The 23,143-nt window shown below is 43.2% G+C and overlaps 1 protein-coding gene across 1 annotated transcript in view; it reads right to left on the bottom strand.

Annotated features, from left to right (window-relative positions):
• Chchd6 (coiled-coil-helix-coiled-coil-helix domain containing 6) overlaps positions 1-19,715 on the bottom strand; it is a 206,493-nt gene extending 186,778 nt beyond the window's left edge. The window contains exon 1 of the mRNA XM_021164904.2: positions 19,540-19,715. Within this exon, the coding sequence (XP_021020563.2) occupies positions 19,540-19,626 (87 nt within the window). The 5' untranslated portion in view covers positions 19,627-19,715. The remainder of the gene's footprint in view (positions 1-19,539) is intronic.
• Between the last annotated feature and the right edge of the window lie 3,428 nt (positions 19,716-23,143).

Below are 23,143 nucleotides of genomic sequence, written 5' to 3'. Positions count from 1 at the left end.
CTACAATGCACGCCAGGGAAGCAGCAGGCCTGGCTTGCTGGTGTGTGGAAAGCTCCAGCACTGGGCCAAATGGCACTCATTCCTCACCTGCTCCAGCCGCCGCCACACAGGGAAGATAATCAAAATACTTGTTGATTCATTTCACCTGATTCCCCTAATGAAGCCTGCGTAACTGAAAAGCTCACTCATTTCAGAGGAAGTAAAATGGGCTTGAGGGTATCATAAAACAGTTTACATAGATGAAGTAGTGAGCTAGAGATAAGTCCCAGATAAAAACCCTTAAGAGTTCACTTCAGTAAATATTTATTAAATGCCTAACATTCACGGGCCATCATAAAGCACAGCTGAGGGAAAGACATTAAAAATAGCTTCAGGACAAAAGGCACAGTCAGCAGTTCTTCCTCCAGATACCTATGGAAAGAAAGCAGTCCCCTGTGAGCAAAGGGTTGTGCTAGGATGCTCATTGTGGGAGAAAGACAAAACCAAAATGTTGCAGCAGGACTGGGTGTGGTGGCACATGTTTTTAATCCCAGCACCTGATAGACAGGCAAGATTCTGAGTTCTAGGCCAGCCTGGTCCACAGGGGGAGTACCAAGACAACCAGAGCTATACAGAGAAACCCTGTCTCGAAAAACAAATTAAAAAAAAAAAAAAAAAGCTGCAGAATATGAACATCCAGGAGGGAAATGGTTAAAGAACTCCGTGCACACATATATTCTGTGAAACGTCAGGAGCCACTGAAGATGCCAGAGACAAGGCATGCATGCACCATCAGGAAGGGGCGTGACCCGCTGCTGACCTCTGCAGGTCCTCTATCCCTGTATCTCAAAGCAATGAAAAGACACTGACTATGAAGATGCAAACAAATCTAACTAAATACACACATGCACATGTATAAACATAAATCCAGTGATTTTTCACATCTCTGCACAAATGAATTCACAGGTTCTGCTCAGAAGGCCAATTCACATAGCTCCTCACCAAAGTTCTGAAGAGAAAATGGGCAAGGTGCATATACACATGTGTGGTGGCTTGAATATGCTTTGGCCATGGGAAGTGGCAGAATTAGGAGGTATGGCCTTATTAGAGTCTTGTTAGAGGACGTATGTCACTTTGGAGGTGGGGCTTTGAGGTCTCATATATATACTCAAGTCTGGCCAGTGTGATCCAGACTCTTCTCCTGGTTGCCTACAGAAGAAAGTCTCCTCCTTGTTACCTTTGGATCAAGATGTAGAAATCTCAGCAACTCCAGCTTCAAGACTGCCTGCACAAAGCCATCCATGGTTCCTACCGTGATGATGATGGCCTGCACCTCAGAAACTATAAGCCAACCCCATTTAAATGTTTGCCCATATCAGTTGCCTTGGTCATAGTGCCTCTTCACAACAATAAAACTCAAACTAAGACAACGTGTATGCATGTTTATGTGTATCTATATGTATTTGTATGTGGGTTTATGCCTTAATTTTTTCTTGCCATGATCATCTGACATCTAGAGAATATATTAATAATTGAAGATAGAATAATAATTATAATTATAATAAATGAGGATATAAAAATCAAGTAACTAGTGATACAGGACAATCCTACCCATCAGTGGAAAAAAAACAGGAAGGCCCAGAATGAACCTGTATGTCTATGGCCAACTGATGGTTCAAAGGGTTATATGGCTAAGTCTGGTCCCAGGGGTTTTTGTTGGATTATGGTACACTGGTCCTCAGTGTAACCATGCTGAAGGGTGATAGGACCTGTAAGAAGTGGGCATGGGGACAACCATTACTCTTCTCCACTCTTTGGCTTCCAGTCTGGAATGTGATGTCTCTCTAACATGTTCTTTTAGAAATGGAACTTCTAGGGCTGAAGAGATAGCTCAGTGGTTAAGAGCACTGACTGCTCTTCCAGAGGTCTCCAGTTCAATTCCCAGCAACCACATGGTGGCTCACAACCATCTGTAATGGGATCTGATGGTTTCTTCTGGTGTGTCTAAAGACACAGCTACAGTGTACTCCTATAAATAAAATAAATAAATCTTGAAAGAAAGGAAGAAAGAAAGAAAGAAAGAAAGAGAGAGAGAGAGAAGTGGAACTTCTGCAGACATGCCATGAGATGATGTAGCCAGAAGCTCACTAAGCAGACATAGCACCAGTTAAGGGTTTGGTCTGTTGCTATGTATTGTAATACTAAATTCTATACTTGAAGGTCTAGGCCTACGAGTGACTTATCATGTTTACAAGCTTTTGTTGTGCAAACCTTGTCCCTTGATTTAAAACTATTGGTTAAATAACATTGGCTACAGCCAATTACTGGAGGGGTTAGAGGTAGGTGGGTCTGGAGTAACCTGGCTGGGGGAGAGACCAGAGTAGGAAGAAGAAAGGGGAGAGAAGACACCGCCATGAAAGAAGATGGACCATGAGCATGTAGCCAGGAGAGACAACAAGTATCTGGGGTACCCCACTGGGAAACACAAACATGAACAGCCCAGTGGCAGTTGTTTTGTCTAATAGGAATGAATGAGAGCTGGGACTTAAAAGGAAAAAATGTGATTCCCACATTATTGAAAGAACATGGGTAAAGGAGAAGTGAAGAGAAACCACTAAGAAAATAATACACTACTGTGTGGATACCAAAAATCCTGAGATCAGAAACGGGAAAGAGCCTTCAGAGGTCATGTTCCTTCTCTGAACACAACTGGGAAGTGAAGGTCAGTTTCAGAGCAAGAAGCAGCAGACACATACTGAAGTCAGCGTACTAGGGTACACTGAGTATAGTATTCCCGAAGGGAGCCTCTGAGGTGAGAACATAACAAGATGGAAAGAGTATGTGGCCATCCTACCACTGTGCAGGAAACAGCTCCTGAAAGCTGATTTTTAAGTTTTCAGAAAATTTAGCAAACTAATTGACATCATGATAGCTGTTTGAAATTGACCTGGGAGGGAGTATTTCTACTACAGAAATTCAGAAATCAGAAAACACTACCAATTGGTTCTTGAGGGGAGGGCGGGGAGTAGATCAGGGTAAGAGGTCAACCCTGACTCCAGGAGAAGAGGAAGTCAAAGTTAAGGGCTGCCACAGTGAGTCACAGGCTCTGATTTGCCAGCCCTGGCATAGGTGGCATCAACAGAACCACACTGCCTGGTGAATGAAGGGTTAAGGAAAACATTGGCACAGTTCTTGTTGGCGGTAAGAAATTTGTAATATTTTTTAATGTTGCTACAAAATACAGCAAGTAATATTTTTAATCAACAAACACACACACACAGTAGTCATGCGAGAATAAACACCATCTGGGCAATGCTCCCTGCACCAACAAAACCAGAACAGAGGACTCCAAAGCCAGACAGGGCTGGGTGATCAGTGCCACTAGACCTCTGGTCACTGTACCACCAGAGGAAGAAAGAAAGTGTCCCATGTAGCCAGCAGAGAGCTGTGGCAAGGGATCAGGGACAAGGATCTCTTCCTATCTCTGCGCTTCCCTTTCCTGACCTAAGTCAGAAGCATGCTCAGGCTACTGGCTTCCATACAGCTCAGGAGAAAGAGTCCTGCAGTCAGGCCCATCTGGGTCTGAATTCTAGCTAAGCTGCATGACGTTGGGCAGGGGCCTTCTTATCTCTAAATCAGTTTCTTCATCTGTGATGAGGAAATAATGGCAGTGACTTCAGGGCTTCACTGAGGTAAACTGCAGAAAGCATTTGCACAAAGAAAACCATAAATGTTAGCTATTCAGTGTGACTGGTACATACCAAACCAACATGGGTTATAGTTCAGGCCACACACATGCCAAGTGCACACAGGTAAAGAAAGGATTGAACCAAGGAACTTTGAAAGCAGTGTGCTCAGGCTTTACTGACCTCGTGCAAGTCTCTTCCCATAGTGCCCAGAATCCATACCCAATGATTGTAGGTTCTATTTAATACACCTTCTGGGTCTGATAACATCCAAGTCTGATACCTGGACCTGAACTTATGCTGTTTGTAGCAAGGGACCCTAAGGAGAAGGAGTCTGTTCCTGACACTGTGGCATGCTAGGCTGACACTTCCAAAATTCCCCAGAGTGAGGTAAAGAAGGACCTCTTTCCTACTTTCTCCAGCCACTCATAAAGAACTATGCAGATAGTTACATAGTCTGGGCCAGTCATGTGGCCACCCTGTAAATGAAAGCTGTGAAGAGCCAGTGCTGCTTTCCCAAGTGAAGTACCCAACAGAACAACTATTGACAGATGAGCTGCATCCTCTAATCCAACTAAAGAAGATCAGAGTCAAAGGAAGTACAATGTATGCACTAATGTGCCAGGGAGCAAATGCCTGGCACCCCTCACACCCACCTCCCACCCCTGGTAATCAAGGTGCAAAGCAGATGAAGAAGCTACCCCAGCACAGCAGGCCACTGGAATTCTGGGTCCATGTTTTAAATGGTGTTCCTCTGTGCTGGAGCAATGGAGTATTTGTTCTCAAGAGCAAGAAGGCATGCTCGAGATACAGCTCTCTCCATATGACCCTCAGACACACATGGCTCACACACATGGCTCACACAGGCATGAATTAGGCAGAGATGGCAAGTGAGCTAAAAAAACAGGGAACACAACGAAGTCCAGAGTAGGCTAAGCACAAGGAAACTTGGCACATCTCCCTGACCAAAACCCTGCCTCCACCTCCCACTCTCAGTACTCTGCCTGATTTCTCTTCATGGAACTTCACAATCTGACACAACATACACTTGATTTCTTGTCCACCAGCACCAGAATGTAAGCCCCAATCACAACAGCTAGGATTCCACTATGCTCTAGCTGCATCCTCAGTGCCTCAAAAAGTCCCCAGGCACATTAGAAATGCTAAAATACTTGTTAAATTAAATATGTAGTAAAGGTTCATGTACATAACACTACATGCAGGCAACAGAGTATTATTAGTCAATTCCTATAACCATGACAAATTATCTGAGATAATCAACTTAAAAGGAGAAAATGTTTATTCTGGCTCATGGCTTCATCCAGCCCAGGGTCCTTGGTTCCACTGTTTTGGGCCTGTTGTGACCCAGTACATTCTAGCAAAGGAGGCCCATCCTAATTTAGCTTTAATGATCAAGTCATCTGAGAAAAAGGCCTAGATTGAGGATTTGCCTAGATCAGATTGGCATGTGGACATGTCTGTGTGTGTGGGGGGGGGGGCAGGGGGGGTTGTCTTAAATACTAATTATTTGGAGAGCCCAGCCCACTGTGAGCAACATCATTCCTAAGCACGTGATCCTGGGCTATCTAAGAAAGCTGGCTAAGCATGAGCCTATGAGCAAGTCAGCAAGTAATATTCATCTACAGTTTCTGCTCCGGGTACCTGCTTTAATTTCCTGCTGTGACTTCCCTAATAATGGACTGAGACCTGGAAGTGTCAGTTGCTTTAGATCAGTATTTTATCACACAGAAGGAAAGCTAGGGCAAAGCCTACTCACTTCCAGAGCATCTGAGAAGCAATGACCGAGGAGTGGGGTCCTAACAACCCCTTCAGAGCCACACTTCCAATGACCTAAATTCCTTCTCAGAGAACTGACACACCTTAAAGATCCACCTCCCAGTCCCACCAAAGACTGGAAGCAAGCTTTCAGCACATGGCCTCAGAGGCAACATCCAAACCAAAGAAGCATGCCAAGTTCCTTAGCTTCAACTGTTCAACAAGCTTGTCATCAGACAGGGATGAAAAGGACAGCCAGAACACAATCACAGAAACACAAGCAGTTCAGCTAAGTGCTCCAAGAGCTCTATCCCCTAGAGAGATGCCTAAATGAGGCCTTGAACATATCCCACAATTCTGGGTAGAACAAAAATATACTTTGTAATAAGGGGTCAGGTGGAGGGTGGCCTGCCAGAGCTGGGAATGGCACAAGCAAATGCACACAGAAAAGAATACAGAAGTCCTGAGATTCTGTCACAAAGAGCACAATGGGTATATTTAAAAATTAAGGTGCAGAGGATTGCTGGGCTCCACCTGATGAGGCTTCCAAATGACAAGAAGCTAGAGTTTATTCTGCCATCAACTAGAACCACTGAAGCTTCTGAAAGGGGCCCAGCCAGGATTTGCTCTGCACAAAAGTCTGGCAAAGGAGAAAGGGGGCTCAAGGTAATGAAAGCATGGAGAAAGTGTGACGACACAGGATGCACAGAGAGGCTGGGATGTGCGCTGGCTGGACAGTGGACAGAAGGGGTAAACACTGAAGATACCAAGGAAGAGAAATTAGTTAGGACCTGTCTGAAGGCACAGACAAATGAAAGAGCAATTCACAGAACACCACATCTCACTGCACAAGCCAAGGGGAAGAGCACATTGTATATAGGCTTGAGGAAAGTCTGAAAGGATTCATGAGAAATTGTGAACAGTTGGCATTTAAAAATAAGATGTATTCTGCAAGAAAAAAGTCATAAAGTAATGGAGGAGAGAAAAGATGACAGTGAGACTCCAGCCTGGCTTGCTGTAAAGGAGGAGGTGTCATGGCTGAGCCAAGAACAGCTGATGTGTGAAGTGTTCCGAATGCACCCAAGTAGCTCTGACCCTCTGCCACTCCAGAAGCAAAACTTGTTGAACATAGAGGAAGAAGTCATGAGGGACCCTGTGAGAGAGCCAAGAGGCAGACTGGAGGAAGGAGGTCATTTCTCAAATTCCAGTAGAGGGCAATGTTATGGATATTCTTGGTTGTCAACATGACTATATCTGAAACTAAAACCCCAAAAGCACCTGTGAGGAGCTTTTGCTTGATTTGAAATAGAAAGGTCATCTTTTAATCCAGATCTTTGAGGTAGGAAAACACACCTTTAACCCAGATCTTGAGAAAGACATACCTTTAATTCAAATCTTTAATCCAGATCTAATCTGAGCCACACCTTCTACTAGAAGGCCATGGAAGAAGGGAGCTTTTGAGCTTTGCCTGTTTGCCCTCTCCTTCATTGGCATTTGAGCCTACTTCTTTGGGATTCCAGTATATATTAAAGACCTGCTGAGACATCTACCCTCATAACTGAACAACTACTGTATTCTTAAGACTTTCTGTTCACAACCAGCCCTTGTTGGATTAGCTGGACCACAGTCTGTAAATCAATCTAATAAATTCTTTCTCTGTTACTCTAAAGCAGTGCTTCTCAACCTTCCCAACACTGTGACCCTTTAAAATAGTTCCTCATGTTGTGGTAGCCCTCAACCATACAATTATTTTGTTGCTACTTTATAGCTGTAATTTTACTACTGTTATGAATCATAATGTAAATATCTGATGTGAAGATGGCCTTAGGGTGACCCCTGTGAAAGGGTCATTCAACTGCCAAAGGGGTCACAACCCACAATTTGAGAACCACTGTTCTAGAGAACCTTGTCTAATACAATCATCAAAGCTGGAATAGAGGCAGGCATACCCCAGCATCAGACCTAAATGAATCTGTGTATTACAGGGACTCTGAGCACACACAACATGCAAGGTTCCAGTTAAATGTATTCTCTGTGCATTGCCATTTGACAAAAAACAGTCAGGGAGGCTAGAAAGCCAACCACGATCACAGATGTCCTAAGTGCTAAGGCCCAACCTAAACTCTGGAATAATGTGACACCTGAACCAAGGAAGGTAGGAACATGATGCTCCCTGGAGGTAGAAAAACCATGTTATGCAAGGGCTGGCCAGAAATCTTCAGCCACATTGCTTCCACCAATAGGCTTTACAGAGCTCAGCAAGCAAGCTGTATGAATATTAGTGCATTTCTTAGCCTCACAAATCTCACTGTGTAGACACAGCTGAGAGGTAACAGTGTGGAGGCAGCTTTTGTCACTTCATGAAGTAAAAAGGTGTCAGCTCTCTTACAGGCAGGAGAGGTGTCACCAGAGCACTAGGGATAGGAAGTGGCTTACAGGCTAGCCAGGCCTATGTGAACTGTCTGCCCATGCAGTACCATGTTTTCTAAGGTCTCACTGGGTGCAGGCAGTAGCAAGCCCAGGGCAACTAGGAAACCAAATCTATTCTGTGCCCTCTCCCTGCCTAGGTCCACAGCTCCTGTGGGCAGAGGCACAGGCTCAGCCCTGCACCAAGGTAATGTCAGCTACATGATCTCTAAAGGAAGCAGTTTACCTGATATTTCATTGTGTGAAGCCCCTAAGGCCCAGATACCCCAATCCTTGAAGAGGCACTGCCTATTCCTGTAGTGTTTAAGACTCCTCCTCTCCTAGCGGGGCTGTTGCCTTGGAGACAGCGTTCCTTGTCCTTCAACTTCTTATGGGCTGAAATTAGACCCACCGGCTGCTCAGCACAGATGTAAATCCCAGAATGTCAGGACAAGAAAAGCCCTCGGGGACCTCCAACACCAAGCACGGCACATGACACCAAGAGCAGCACACATAAGTGCCTGCTGGGGCCAGGTAGGTGACAGAAGCAAACAAAACAGGCATAGCAAAGAAAAAAAAATCATGTAAAGCTCTGTGGTGGGAATAGAATAGTGCTGAGGGCAAAAGGGGGACAAACAGACTTGTCACTCACACAAAGTGCTGCCATACGGAAAGACACACCAGACTGTCAATAGTTTTTTTCCCCCTTCCAAAAAATGCTAAAAATCAAATTATGTAAAGCCTCCCAATTTTTAATTGGTAGCAATTAATTCAAACCTATTAATAACATAAAGTTTCTGGGCTCACGGTTGGGGGCAAGAAAACCAGCCAATATCTTCAAATTCTATCCAGCTAGTATCACACAGATCTGTAGCAGGCACCAAGCCATATCCAAGTGACTCTTGCTCACCAAGCAGAAAGGAAGGGGCAAGAAAGAGCAATTTTGGCTCAGGGCAGGAAGCAGTGAGAAGCTAGTGGGTCTGCAGGTGCTACAGAGGAAGGCTCCTTCAGTGGGCAGTCCCTTCCCAGTGTCCTAAGGAAGAAGGAGATCCAGCCAATCAAAGGGGGAGAAAAAACAATTAATCCAGAGGACAGCGCCATAGGGTGACCAGGGAACAGCACAGAGCACAGCAGCAGAGAGCTGTCTGCAATCCTGCTAGATGAAAGTGTGCCAGCACATGGAGTTCCCAGTTAGCCTGGCACAGCAATAGCCTTTAACCCAGTAGCAAAATTCAACTGTGACACAATCAGCCTTGACTCTGAACAGAATCTCTGACAGAAGAAAAGGAAATGGGCTGCTTCTGAGAGGAGGATAAACCAGGGCACAAGGATGAGGTTTCCTGACCTGCCTCCTTTGAACTTGAGTTTTATGACCATTTACCAGAAAACCAGCCCAAAAGTCAGATGAAGAGCAGAGGTGTGGACCTGAAGTGAGGGGGAAGTAGTAAGAAGAGGGCTAGAGATGTGGTTCAGGGGAGCTTGCCTAGCAGACACTAGGCCTTTGATCCATCCCTAGTACAGGCAGCTGGGGAAAGAATAGTAAAGACAAAGGCACAATGAAACAGAAACTGCTGGAAAGACTTGTCACTAAAGGTTGAAAGAAAAAATGAAGAAGACTGCTGACTTTATAGGTGAGGGACAAAAGGGTAGAGCCATTAACCTAAGAAATGGGTCCTTTTCTAAGGGAGGTAAGGACGGGTGCAGGCAGATCCCATGTGGACAGTGGATTAGATAGACACACAGCGCATGTGCTGTGCAAGAAGTCATGAGTAGGCCATTTGTAACAGCTCTGGGCTGGAAACTCAAGTCTCAGAAGTTATCAGCTAATGAATGAGGACAACAGAGGATGACTGGGGTCAGGGTACAGGAGGGGCAAAAGATTAAACAAGAAAATACCCTGAAACTTCTGTCAGACTCAGGCAAAAAAACAAAAAAACAAAACAAAACAAAACAAAACAAAAACCCCAGTATCCTAGATACCTTTCTGCTGCTGTGATAACTCACTCTGACCAAAATCAACCTGGGGAGGAAAGGGTTTATTACAAATTACAGGCAGGTCTCAAGCAGGAGCAAAGGGAGAAATCATGAGGGAAAGCTGCTTACTAGCCTCTTCAAGGCTCAACTACCTTGCTTGTTTAGCCCAGGGCCACTTGCCTACGGATGCTACTGCTCACAGCATCACACGCCTACACTGGTTAGCATTCAAGCAAATGCCTCCACAGGCCAATCTAATAGAAGTAATTTTTCAGGTGAAGTTCTCTCTTCCTGACAACCAAGACTAGGTACCACATACAGAAATTGCATTTATCATCCTAGACCCAGAAATACTAAGAAAAAGTAGAGCTCTGCCTGCCAAAAGACAGGATTTGCCATCTTCAAGGATGGAGGATGCCTCCGGGGCTACACCTTTCTTTCCCAAATGAAGGCATCAGCCTTCCAACAGCCAACCCTACATCTACATTGGTTTTGGGGGGATGGGGGAGTGTTCTGTGATACAGCTAAGGTGTAGTGCAGAATTTCATCTTATATGAGGGTAGCATCCCCAGCTCAGAAGGTCAGATGGAAGTCCCTGCATCTCTTTGTCCTGTTTAAGCATTACTGCTGGCTATAGAGGGGTCAAAAGCAGTACAAGTATCTCAAACTGCATGCACAGTTCTTGACTGCCATCACACAAAATGTCAATCTGGAAACCAGGAGTGAGGAGAATGGAGGGAACCAAAGGCAAGGGCCTTCAAATCCTCTGCCTCCTCAGCTGAGGAGGGACAGAAAGACCTAAAATGTTCTGCCTCCCATGAGAGCTTGCTCTGCTTTGTCTTCTAACACCTAAAACTATCCACAAGATGTGACTAGTGAAGCTCTTAGCCCAGGCAATGTGCACTCAGCAACTATGTGCTGCTGGACTCTAAATCTGAACTCCAAAAGTGGAAGAGAAGCTAGCTGCCTATCTCCTAGCTTTCCAAGTTGGCATTTCCTTTTGTGGATCCATCAAACTATACTCACTTGTGAGTCAAGGAGAGCTTTGCAGCTGAAGGACACTAGAGGGGAACTGTGCTCAAGTCCTTGTGTGCATCTGTCCTTAAGTGGTGCATGAAATGCCACATCCTTTCTGCCCTCTCTCCAGGAGCAAGGCCATTGCCCAGGTTTTCTGAGATCACTGGTTTGTCTCACTGACTTTAAGCAAGTCAAACTAAGATAAAGGATGCAACCAGAGAGCAAACATGGTAGACTGGACAGGACCCTAACTAAGCACAGAGTAACATCTAACAAGAGTAAAATAAAGGCATGGAACAGGAGAGTGGGATGGGACAGAACATGATACACAGCACTAATGCGTGACACCTGAGGAGGCCGGTGCAACACTGCTTGACATTAGCATGGTGGGAAGAAATCTTCTGCATGAATACGCCCTAAGTCCATAAAGCCTTGGAAAGATATGACCCTCATTCTCAGCTGACATGTCAGCTTGGATAGAAGGGCTGTCAACTCCTTAAGTCAAGTTTGGAATCTAAAATGTACAGCATAATAAACCAGACATTCCAATTTTTAAAAGTTAATCTTTGTACTCTTAGAATTTCCAAGAGAAAAACAGTAAACAAGAGCTGGAAGGGAGGGGTGACAGACGATTAAAAGGCCATCAAACCCTAAAGGAAACCTACCCATGACCCATAGCTAACATGCTTAGTGAGGGAAGATCCAATGTTTTCTCCCTAAGCTCAGGCAAGGACATTACTCTTACCACTTCCACTCAACATACACTACTGAGTCTAGCCAATGGAATAAGAAAAGAAAAAGAGGGTTGGCAACATGGCTCTGAGGATAAAAGCAGTTAACATACAAACCTGATGACCTGAGTTCAATTCCCAGAACCCAAACTGGAAGGAGAGAACAAACCCCTAAAAGTTACACACAGAGAGAGAGAGAGAGAGAGAGAGAGAGAGAATCCATTTGTATACATCATCTTAACCATAAAATATTCTAAGGAATCAACAAAAAAGCTGCTAGGATAAAGGAACTTAAGAGTCTGTGAGATCAATATACAAAAATCAACTACATACAAGCAATGGCAGAACCTAGGATAAAATTAAGAAAATAATTTCACTCACAATAATATCAAAAGAACAAAACCTGTGGATTACACTGAAGAAAAGCAGCACACTTCTTTCTGTGCACTCAAAGCAAAAAGTGTTGCTGAGATAAATAAGGCTCCCCTACACCCGGAAAACCTCTCAGATCCACAGGCAGGCAATGCTACGGTTAAACAAGCAATGTGGGGACTGGGGAGATGGCTCAGTAAATGAAGCACTTGTCCCTCAAGTGTAAGGACTGGAGTTCAGAGCCCCAAGAGCCAAGGAAAAGCCAAGGAAACTTGGGGGCCAGCAAGGACAGGGGAGTCTGGGAGTGAAGTGAGTGCCTAGACTAGCTAGAAACAGCAAGCTCCAGGCTCACAGTGAGACTTTGCTTCAGCAAAGATAAATGGAGAGCAACTGAGGGCCCAAAGTCAATTTTGAGCCTCTACAAGCTCATGCACACATGTACATGTCATTCACCCACCCACATATGTACTTGTGTTTGCACACATCCACATGCAAAAGTAAGAACAGCAATTTCCCAAAGCGGAGTGCAGATTGAAACCTAACAGGCTTCTTTCTATAAAAGTTGATAAATTGATCCTAAAATGTATATAGAAACACAAAGGATTCAAGACAATCTTGAACAAATTTTGCACTGCCAACTTCTGAAACTATGGAACTGTAGCAATTGGGATGGTGTGGTCCAGGCACAAAGGTAGACACAGGGATCAATGGAAAGAACTGAGCACCCAGAAATAACCTCGTGTTCACTCAGTGCATTTTATGAAGGCAATACGGTAACTCATTGGGAAAAAACAAGTCTTCTCAACAAACAGTACAAAAAATAGGTATCTCCACTAGCAAGATTTTGCTGAAAGGACCCAGATATAGCTGTCTCTTGTGAGACTAGGCCGGGGCCTAGCAAACACAGAAGTGGACGCTCACAGTCAGCTATTGGATGGATCACAGGGCCCCCAATGGAGGAGCTAGAGAAAGTATACCCAAGGAGCTAAAGAGATCTGCAACCCTATAGGTGGAACAACATTTGAACTAACCAGTACCCCAGAGCTCTTGACTCTAGCTGCATATGTATCAAAAGATGGCCTAGTCGGCCATCACTGGAAAGAGAGGCCCATTGGACTTGCAAACTTTATATGCCCCAGTACAGGGGAAAGCCAGGGCCAAAAAGTGGGAGTGGGTGGGTAGGGGAGTGGGGGGGGGAGTGTATTGGGGACTTTTTGGATAGCATTGGAAATGTAAATGAGGAAAATACCTAAAAAAAAATTAATTAAAAAAAAAAAGAATTCATTACTGCTATCCCATGCTATTTTGGAAAAGAATATTAAACCTAGTCACAAAGAAATTAAACCTAGTCACCTGAGTTGTCATGGCCCTAGAGTGACAATATCCTTTTAATTGTGAAAGATCCTGAGAGAGAGTGAAAAATTATTTAAGCCCCTAGACCTGTGTCCAAAATAGACCTCACTAATGGCAGGGAGTAGAAGTTTAACTTGCTCCATTGTTCCAGGAAATGTTTGAATGCCAGGTGTTTGCAGTTTTTACCTTTCTATAGCCCAATGCCAGGTGTTTGCGGTTTTTGCCTTTATAAACCCCTTACCCCTTGAGCTCGTGGTTGACTCCTCTACCCCTGCATGGGATATGAGTCGTCCCCAGTGCACTGGTCTTTCCTGAATAAACTTCTTGCAGTTTGCATCAAAAAAAAAAAAAATAGGTATCTCATGAAAAAAAAAGCTATATTTCTCAAAATTCAGCAAATATTCTTGAGTGAAGCCTAACCCACCACTTGACCTCCTAAACAGGTTTTCAGTGGGACATAGCTACAGCCATGCATTGATGGCAAAACTAGGCAGTTATGACAAAGTCTTTCTGATATACAAAACCCAAGTACTTACTATGTCCTTCCTAGGATGATTTTGTCAATCTCAATATAAAAACTGCAGTGATGTACACCATACACAAAAAACTAACTCAAACAGATGATAGCCCCAATAGCAAAAACTATAAACTCAAAGAAGGAAAAATAAAAGACATTTTTATGACTTTAAAGCAGGCAAAGTTTTCCTAGATACAACACCAAAGGTACAGTCAATATTTTTTGAAGTTTAAAATTACAAACACTTGCACTTCAAAAACTATTATAAAAACAGGAGCAAGCCACATTTTGAAAAAAAAAATGGCTTCAAAATAGAATGAAGAAAGGGTTTGGATCCAGCAAAACCAAAACATTACTGAATGATAAAATAAAATAAAATAAAATAGACAGCCAAATTAAAATGTGAAAATGACTGAATAAACATTTTACCAAAGAAAGCATGTGGGTAGCAAATAAGCCCAAAAAAGATACCCACTGCTCCTCCCCAGAGAAATGAGTTCAACCTATCACAGGATGCTCTCACAGCACTAGGATCACTGCAATCAAAACAACAGCAAGAACAAGTGTGGAAAGGACGTGAACAACATTCAAGTATGGCTGGTGAAACCAGAAAATGGGATATCTTGAGGATCAAATGAAGTTTCTTTAAAGTTAAATGTAACCATATAAGAATGATCCTGAAAACAGACTCTTGAGTTTCTATCCATAGGAAAAGATAATGTACGTGGGGGGACAGGACAATAAATAAATAAATAAATAAGAAATGTCTGCAGCAGCTTTATTCATTATAGCCTAGAATGGAAACAATAGCACTTGGGAGGCAGAGGCAGGGGGATTTCTGAGTGCTAGGCCAGACTGGTCTACAGAGTGGGTTCCAGGACAGCAAGGGCTACACAGAGAAACCCTGTCTCGAAAAAAAAACAAACAAAAAACAAATACAAAAAAAAAAAAACAAGAATGAAAACAAGGGCTGGTGAGATGGCTCAGTGGGTAAGAGCACCCGACTGCTCTTCTGAAGGTCCAGAGTTCAAATCCCAGCAACCACACTGTGGCTCACAACCATCCGTAACGAGATCTGGCGCCCTCTTCTGGAGTGTCTGAAGACAGCTACAGTGTACTTACATATAATAAATAAAAATAAATCTTTAAAAAAAAAAAAAGAATGAAAACAATACAAATGTCCACCCACTGGTGACTGGATAAACAAATGCACTATTTATCCACACAACATAGTAGATTCAGCCACTAAAACTCTCACATAACAGGTAAACACAACTACCAACAAAGCAATGCCACAACAGTTTAACAGGGGTAGAAAGGTGGCTCATTAGTTAAGAGCACTGGCTGTTCTGAGGACTTGGATTCAATTCCCAACTCCCACACTGGTGGCTCACAACTGCATGTAACTCCAACTGGATCTGACACCCTTTTCTGGCCTTTGTGGGCAATGTGCATATGAAGCACACAGATGTACACTCAGGCAAAATACTCATACACATAAAATAAAAAGTGAAAAGGGAAAAAAAGGAAGTTTAGCATGCTAGGTGTGGCTTAGTAGTGGGGCACTTGCCTAGAACGCACAAGTTCTACCTCCACACTGCACAAAGAATTACACTAAGCAAAAGAAGCCAGGCTTGCAAGATATACAAACCCACCTATATGAATTCTCTAAGAAAGGCAATTTTACAGAGGCAAGAGGAATATGGTTACCCAGGTTTGGGGATAGGCAGTAGGAAGTGTCTTAGGAATAAGATAGCTTTCACATCTTGTAAATGTTCTATAAGTAGATTAGGTGAAAGTTGCTCAATTCTGTACATTTACTAAAAAAAAAAAAAAAAGTGGTAAATTTATATTTAAAATACATCTCAATACAGTTTTAAAATGACCACACAGTCTTTGAAGACTGCTACTGTCTCGGGATCTGCAATGTGAATGTGGCCTCCAGACTAAAGTTTCACAGCCTTACCTGGCTGGCTTCCTGAGCCCAGGCTGATCCTGCCACATGGCAAGGCTTCCCAAGTATCAAGGATACCCCTCGTGGAGGCCAATCATCTTAATGCTGCTTCAGAGTCAGAGCTTGAGCCAAATCTTCCACTAATTAACTATGTGACATCTGAGCTCTAAAACGGATGGGGACAATGACATTGCACAAGGTCAGCATGCGCAGAACCTGAAGAAATGTCCTTAATATACTTGGCACAGCACTTAGCACAGTATACATATGTATTCTTCCTAGTGGTAGCTCAGGTCATATATACCAGCAATGTTGCCTCATCAGAGAGGCATTTCCTCACCAGCTCACCTCAAACAAGTCTAAATCTTACTACTTTGCATGCTTTTAATTCTTCTTCAGAACTTTCAGGGTTTGGGAGGTTTGTTTTGGTTTTTTCGGTGTTCTGTTTTGGTTTGCCTTTTTGTTTTCTTTCCAGTGTCCAAGATGGCAGAGAGCCTGGCTTTGTGCCCCATCTCTGTAAGACCAGACCAGTGTTGGGTAAGCACTTTGGCAGTGTTTGCTGAGGAGCTCAGGTAGTGCACTGGCAAATAGCCTCCCTGGCATCAAATGTTGACTGTCTCTTGTGTATCTGACTAATCTTTCATCGTATTCCCTTCCCGAGTTGTCCAGAACCTGCCTCAGAGGAACAATGAGTAATGATAGAGTTGATCTAGCCAGAAGGATGGAATGAGCATGGAATGAGCTTAGGCATCTGGCTCCGTACGAAGGTTTCCGAAGCATGTGACAAAATAAGAGGTGAATCGCTGAAAAGGGGGAGTGATTTGGGAACTATTAGGAGTCTGGATTTCAACAATCAACCAAGTTCTGCTGAATGAAGAGGACGGCTGCTTATACAGAGTGAAAAAGAAGAAAATAGACATTTGTAAGATATTGTTGCCTTCTCTTAGAAGACCATGAGGTTCAATGTACTAGCTGAAACAATCTTTATGTATTTTGTGCATGCCTGCTCTGAAATCAGGAGTTGAATATAATTGCAGCATTTTGCATCAATTAAATTTCTTTTACCTTCCACAGAATTAGGGCTTGAACTTGCTATGTAAATTTATGCAAATTCACACACAAATGAGCAAGGCCCTAACACTTAATTTTAAGGAAATGAGAGCACTGGGATCAGGCCCCAGGGATTAAATACAAGTGGTCTCTAAGAATATTTAATTTTCTCTGAAGGAACTAGGGCAGATATTCTCTTGGAATCTACCTCTTGCTGACTTCTCATGTGTTCAGTAGGGCAACTACTTTCTTTATTGGTCTGATTTTTAAAAATATTTATTTATTTATTTATTTATACTGATTTTTACTCATCTGTCTTAAGACCAGAGGAACTCTTAAATCTTCAAGTAACTACTCATAAGAGACCCCACCATCACCAAAATATTTACCATAATGTTCTTTCTTCCATCTTCCTCTTTAAAACCAGGCACACTAGACATGTTTTCCCAACATTGGGCCAACCACCTCACTGACTATCTCTGGCCAAGCCATTATTCTCTTAGATTAACTAGAAAAGAAAGCTAACAACTACTGAAGTTCACTCCACTTTAATTGCCTGGTAAAACTAAGCAGAGTCTTAGCATCCTTGTCAGGCCGTGTAGAAGCAATGTCACAATTTCAGACTTCTAAGACATGTGTCCTCCGGCTGGTGGGAAGTCTGATAGAATTAGATTAGTTCCAAACACTACTCAAGTGGCGCCTTAGGAAGTCCTTACTGTCTCTAAGCTTGACTTTCCATCTTGTTTGTACTAGGGTGTGGAAGAATGGCTCAGTGGTTTAAAATGCTTATCGCTCTTCAAGAGGAATTGGCAGTTCACAATAATCTGTACCTCCAGTTTCAAGGGATTTCATATCTTTTTTCCACCCTGAGCACCTGCATACGTGTGGTACACATACAGATAAGCAAGCATGTGCGCACACACACACAACATTTTAAGGAGAGAAAAAAATGTAAAGACTTTGTACTCTACAGAATTACTAAGAGAACTAGAAATTAAAAGTCTGAGCCACCTCCAATGGTGCTTCTCTGAACATCTGAAGACTCAGGCCTGCATCCCCCCTGAAACAGGAGACCCAGCAAAAAAAAATGTGAAGGGTATCCTGAGTCAAAGCTGTCTTCCTAGAATCTACCCTACTCCTTCCCTCTCAGCCTTTCAGTAGAAGCCATCTTCCCCTGCTTAATTCTTGCCACAAGCCAGGTTGACGATTCCAGCTGGTCAGCTCCTGACATGTTGCACATTCTGAGGCCCCCCACAAAGCATCCTGCATGTCTTCTCCATTGCTTCACACACATCTTCATCTGATCCTTGATAGTACCCAGGATAACCTCCAAACATATCTCTCTCTCTCTCTCTCTCTCTCTCTCTCTCTCTCTCTTTCTCTCTCTCTCTCAAATTAAAAAAATAGCTCTTGTAAGCTAAATAAAAAATAGCTCTATTAAGGAGTACAGATGTCAGACCCTCTGAAGCCTTTTTCTGAACCTCCTCTCTAATTCACCTAGACCCAACTCAGAGCATTTTGTTTGAAGTTTATTTCATTGAGTTCACTCATGTAATTACTTAACAATTATCGACCAAGTACACACTAAGTGCCATGCACAGGTATATAAGGAAGTCTAGCAAGAAGTTTAACAAACAGCTCTGGGGCTGACCTACTTTATAGTCTTGGGTCTCCTACTTTGTTACCTGTGCGACCTTGGACAACTTATGCCAATAGGGCCTCAGTTCCCCATAAGCTACAAAATGGACTAACCGGACTTTTGGTGGTATATGCCCCTCCTTAATCCTAGCACTCATGAGACAAGCAGACACAGAGTCCTGGGCTAGCCTGAGCTAAATATTGAGACCCTGTCTCAAAACAAAACAGAGGAAAAGGTACTAACAATTCTACTGCTCATTGATCAGTTGAAAATTAAATATTACCTGTAAAGAGCTGCCAGTCTGAAATAAAACAAGAGCTTTTATTCTTGTAAGTTCCGGTGATAAAGTCATGAATCACACAAGAACTTCAGCCAAGCTATCAGCTAGAGCTCTAATGGGAAACACAATAAACACAATTTGTTTCAAACTGTGTTGGATGCTGAGAAAATCATAAACGTGTGGCAGTGGTGTGGGAAGTCACTTGAGACTGTGGTCAAGGAAGGATTCTTGGATGACATCTGAGCTGTAACAAGAAGACAGCCAGGTTAACGATAACTGAAGAAACATCGAACACCTGGGATCTTATGGAAAGAACAAGGAGGTCCTGAGGCAAAAATAAGTATCTTATGAAGATGAGAAAACAGGCCAGGGTAGGGATGGGAAGGACAGTGGGCAGCAGGACATCTTGTAAAAGCCAAGTGAGGCTATCCCTCCTGTTCGACGTGGTAAGGACCAACTGCAGGCTTTTAGTTGAAGAGCGGATAAGGCATATGACCTAATATATGGTAGCTGAAACTCTCCTTTTGCTGCCTCACGGAGAAAGGCACGTGAACAAGATTGGAAATGGATGAACACTTTCAAAACGTGCTGCAGCACACGCAACGAGAAGCACAAGACAGGTGAAACCGGGTAGAGCACGGAACAAAACTGGAACCCAGAGAGCCAAGGCGGTGGAAAATGACTTGAGGCGGCCGGCTGCCCCTGAGTGCCAGAGGCCCCCTCCATGTGTCTGGTCCCCGGGACGGCGGCTCCCATTCCCGCCCGCACGCTCCTCCTGCCCGCGCCCTCCCGCCGCGCCGCTCACCCGGATGCCCTGCAGCACCCGGACCCGCTCCTCCTCATCCATCTCGAAGGACACCCTTCGGGCCTCGGCGCTCTCGGCGCTGCCCATGACAGGAGGCGGGCAGGGCGTGAGGCCACGCGAGCCGGCTCCACAGCAACCAGGACGACGCTGCTCAGCGGCCTACGCTCGTTACTCGGGACACAGGCCAGCAACACTGCGCTCTATTGGCTGCTGGGGCTGGCGCGCGTTGCCCTGTGGGATTTGTAGTCTAGCATTCTGGCGCCATTAAAAAGCTCTGGAAGGGGGCGTGGCTCTCTGAGGTAAGGGTACCTGTCGGCTGGAAAATTGGACCGAGAGCCAGCCAAATAGATGCTGAGACAAGGTCAAGGTTTGTTATAAATGTTATCCCTGAAGCAAAGTAAAAGTCGTGTTCTGAGAATAAACTACCAAAGATGCTAAGACAACTGTTAATGATCTATGTTCATGTTAAGCATTCAGCAGACTAGTACTGAGCCACCCCATGTAACCTGCTTCAGTCATAAAAGAAACAAATTTCAAACACAAGTGAATTTACTGTAGTGCATGGGAAACGACACTGTAATACCGAGAGACGAATTAATAAATTGTGGCAGCCTCACAGATGGAGCCTTTAAGACCTAAAGGTGAGTGTAGTTTGCCATGAGATGATAAAGTACTATGCTAGGGACAACTGTTAATCCCAACGATGGAAGGAGAAAGACCACCGACCCAAACCATCCTGGGCAAATTAATTAAAACAAACTTTTAATTCTTGTCCATAGGCTGTCTCCTCCTAAGATAGAGTTCAAGAGGTCAGACTTTGAGGTAGAAAAGATTTTTATAGCTCAAGGATAAGGGGTTTCCAAATTTGAGGTGGGGTGGGGGGGTATGGGAGACAAATAGACGCAAAATATAACTAGTTAGTCTTAACCTCTTGTGAAACAAAGGCATGTTTTTTAGTGTTTCTATTGCTATGAAGAGACACCATGGGTGACTCTTAAAAAGGAAAACATTTAGCCTGGCGTGATGGCCCATGCCTTTAATCCCAGCACTCAGGAGGCAGAAACAGGCAGAAACAGGCCTGTGAGTTTGAGGCCAGCCTAGTCTACAAAGAGAGTCCAGGAGGGCTTGTTACACAGAGAAACCCTGTCAAAAAACAGAAACAAAAACAAAAACAAAAAACAAAACAAACAAAACCAAAAACCTAGGACTGGTATGGTGGTAGAGGAGGGAATGAGAGTTCTGTATCCTGATTGACAGGCATCAGGAAGCAAGATGTCTTGAGCTTCTGAAACCTCAGAACCCATACCACCCCAGTGACACATTTCCTCCAACAAAGCCACACCTACTCCAACAAGGCCATACCTCCCAGTAGTGCCACCATTCATTCTCTATGGACCAAGTATTCAAACACATGAGTCTATGGGAGCCATTCCTATTTAAATTGCCATAACATGGTTGCAAGTCTGAAAATCACTGATTCTTAATCAGGGCTAGTGGAATTTGCTTAAAGGGTTAAGTAATCTCTAACATGATTAGCTAGGTGTACGGCAGTTACATTAATACAATTTCTGATTGCTTGCTATATTAATTTTACCATTTCTGGTCAGAAATTTCAGTAACTAGCCTAATTCAGAGGTTTTTTTTTTATCTCTCTCAGCCAGATGTCCCAGGAACTGACTCAGTTCTGGTTCATTCTCCCTCTCAGCCAAAAGTCAGGACCCGTATTGACTAACGATCCATTGTCTGTGACTCTCCCAAGGAGTCTTTCCTGCTTCTTTGGGAAACTGAAACTTAAGGCCTATATGGCTGCCTGTTCTAAAATGGAGTGGTTTAGATCCTCTCATAAGGTGGTCCTAATAAGGTACTCATAACAAAGTGATCAAGTCATAACAACAGGTACCCATAACAAGGTTGTTAACGATAATTTATAAGTGTTGAAGATTTTCTCTTAACTCAGCTAGCTTCCAAATAATGGATACAGGGCTGTTAGATTTATTTAGCAGCTTTAAGGCACAACAACTGAGCAGTATTAATCTATTTTAATCCTCTAAACTAAACTAATCTGGCTGCCTCCCAGCCAAAATTCCCAACATTGAGGACATTGTTTATACAACAATGAGACAGGAGGTTCTCAGAATAGGGATTGCAGCCAGGTATGTGAGCACAGAAATTAGCATTTGAATAAAACAAGGATAATCTTCACACAGTGCACAATAACCTTTTGCCTACACAAGGTAGTCATAGCAACAGGTGGTCGTAAAAACTTTTGAAACAAAAGCATGGTTGACATTTCCTGGAACATGCAGAATAGATTCATTTGTAGTTATGGTTATAGGTGGGGCATAGCCTAATACTTGAGAAACAGAGATTTAATCATAAACTGAAATTAACCTAGTTTGTCTTTATTATAAAATGTCTTTCAAGCCTAAGGTAGAAGCAGGCTGGCTGATCATCCCCCTTTGTCTCATGCGTCCCTGTTAAATTCTTTATAGGGTCTTAGAATTTTTTATCGAGGGGGTTGCAAAATTTGCAATGCATCAAAAGATACAGTGCTCATTCATAAATTATATCTATTGGATTAGCATAGAACAAAAATTTTAAGATCATATAATCTTGGTATGCCAATAGGTACTATAGGTAGTCATTTTTGTCCCTTCTGCCAGGGAGTTTCCTCTTGATCTAATATTCCAACCATCTGTTGAGGATAAGGGGTGAGCATCATCTTCTGTGACTACGTCCTGCTGAAATTAGGGCACCATTGTCGAGACGGGGAAGACTGGGATGTTGGTGAGAGGCCAGGGCAAGGGGGCATTCATCAGAAGCATCTATCTAGTTTGTTGTCTCAGCAGAAAAGACAGGGAGCAGTCACATCAAAGGGACTGTTTGCATCACTTTTCAGTTTGTACAGCAGTTTGTAGCCCACAGCTGATTTCTGAATGGTGTCTACTGACTGAGTGGAACTCCAGCCAAGACAGATGTAGACTAGGTCCAGAAGTTAAAGAACTTAAGGAAGCTTTTACATTTGGAGCTTTCCCCTCAGGTGTAGACAAGAGCTGGGAAGCTGAGATTGTTGATTGACAAGACTACTTATCTGGAGTCTGACCTGTGAGAGGTAGAATTAATTAATTAATTTTATGAATTTCTTAATTCCCTGAAACTTACATTACCATAGTTTGTAATCTGTACTGAAATCCACATTGGAGAAAACAGCTGGAGTGGATTCATACCTCAGAATTATGGCGAAAGCTATGGCTTTAGGTTAAAGGCGTGAACACTTCCTTTTTCTGTTCAGAGGACTGGGTATATATAGACTGGACAGAGGTGTTTTTAGTATAATGGTAAGCATTTTAAGTCTCTACTGAGAAGACAGTCAGACATAATTTAAAATCGTGAGCTTGTGACTGATAGTAGTAGTCAGTATTTTAACCATTTATCAGAACTTTATTGATTAATGTTAAAACTTTGAACTTTTGAAATCTTAGTATAATAGTAGCATAGAGTAACTTGTATTTTTTTCCCTAAATAATTTTAGATAACTTATTTAGATGTTCATATCCTGAGATTTTTTTTTTACTCATAATAACTATTTTAATTACAGGGTTAA

The sequence above is a fragment of the Mus caroli genome, unplaced genomic scaffold (assembly GCF_978045245.1).
Source record: "Mus caroli unplaced genomic scaffold, Mus_caroli_1 scaffold_7, whole genome shotgun sequence".
Classification (NCBI taxonomy): Eukaryota; Metazoa; Chordata; class Mammalia; order Rodentia; family Muridae; genus Mus; species Mus caroli.
This window is presented reverse-complemented; position numbering and strand designations above follow the sequence as displayed.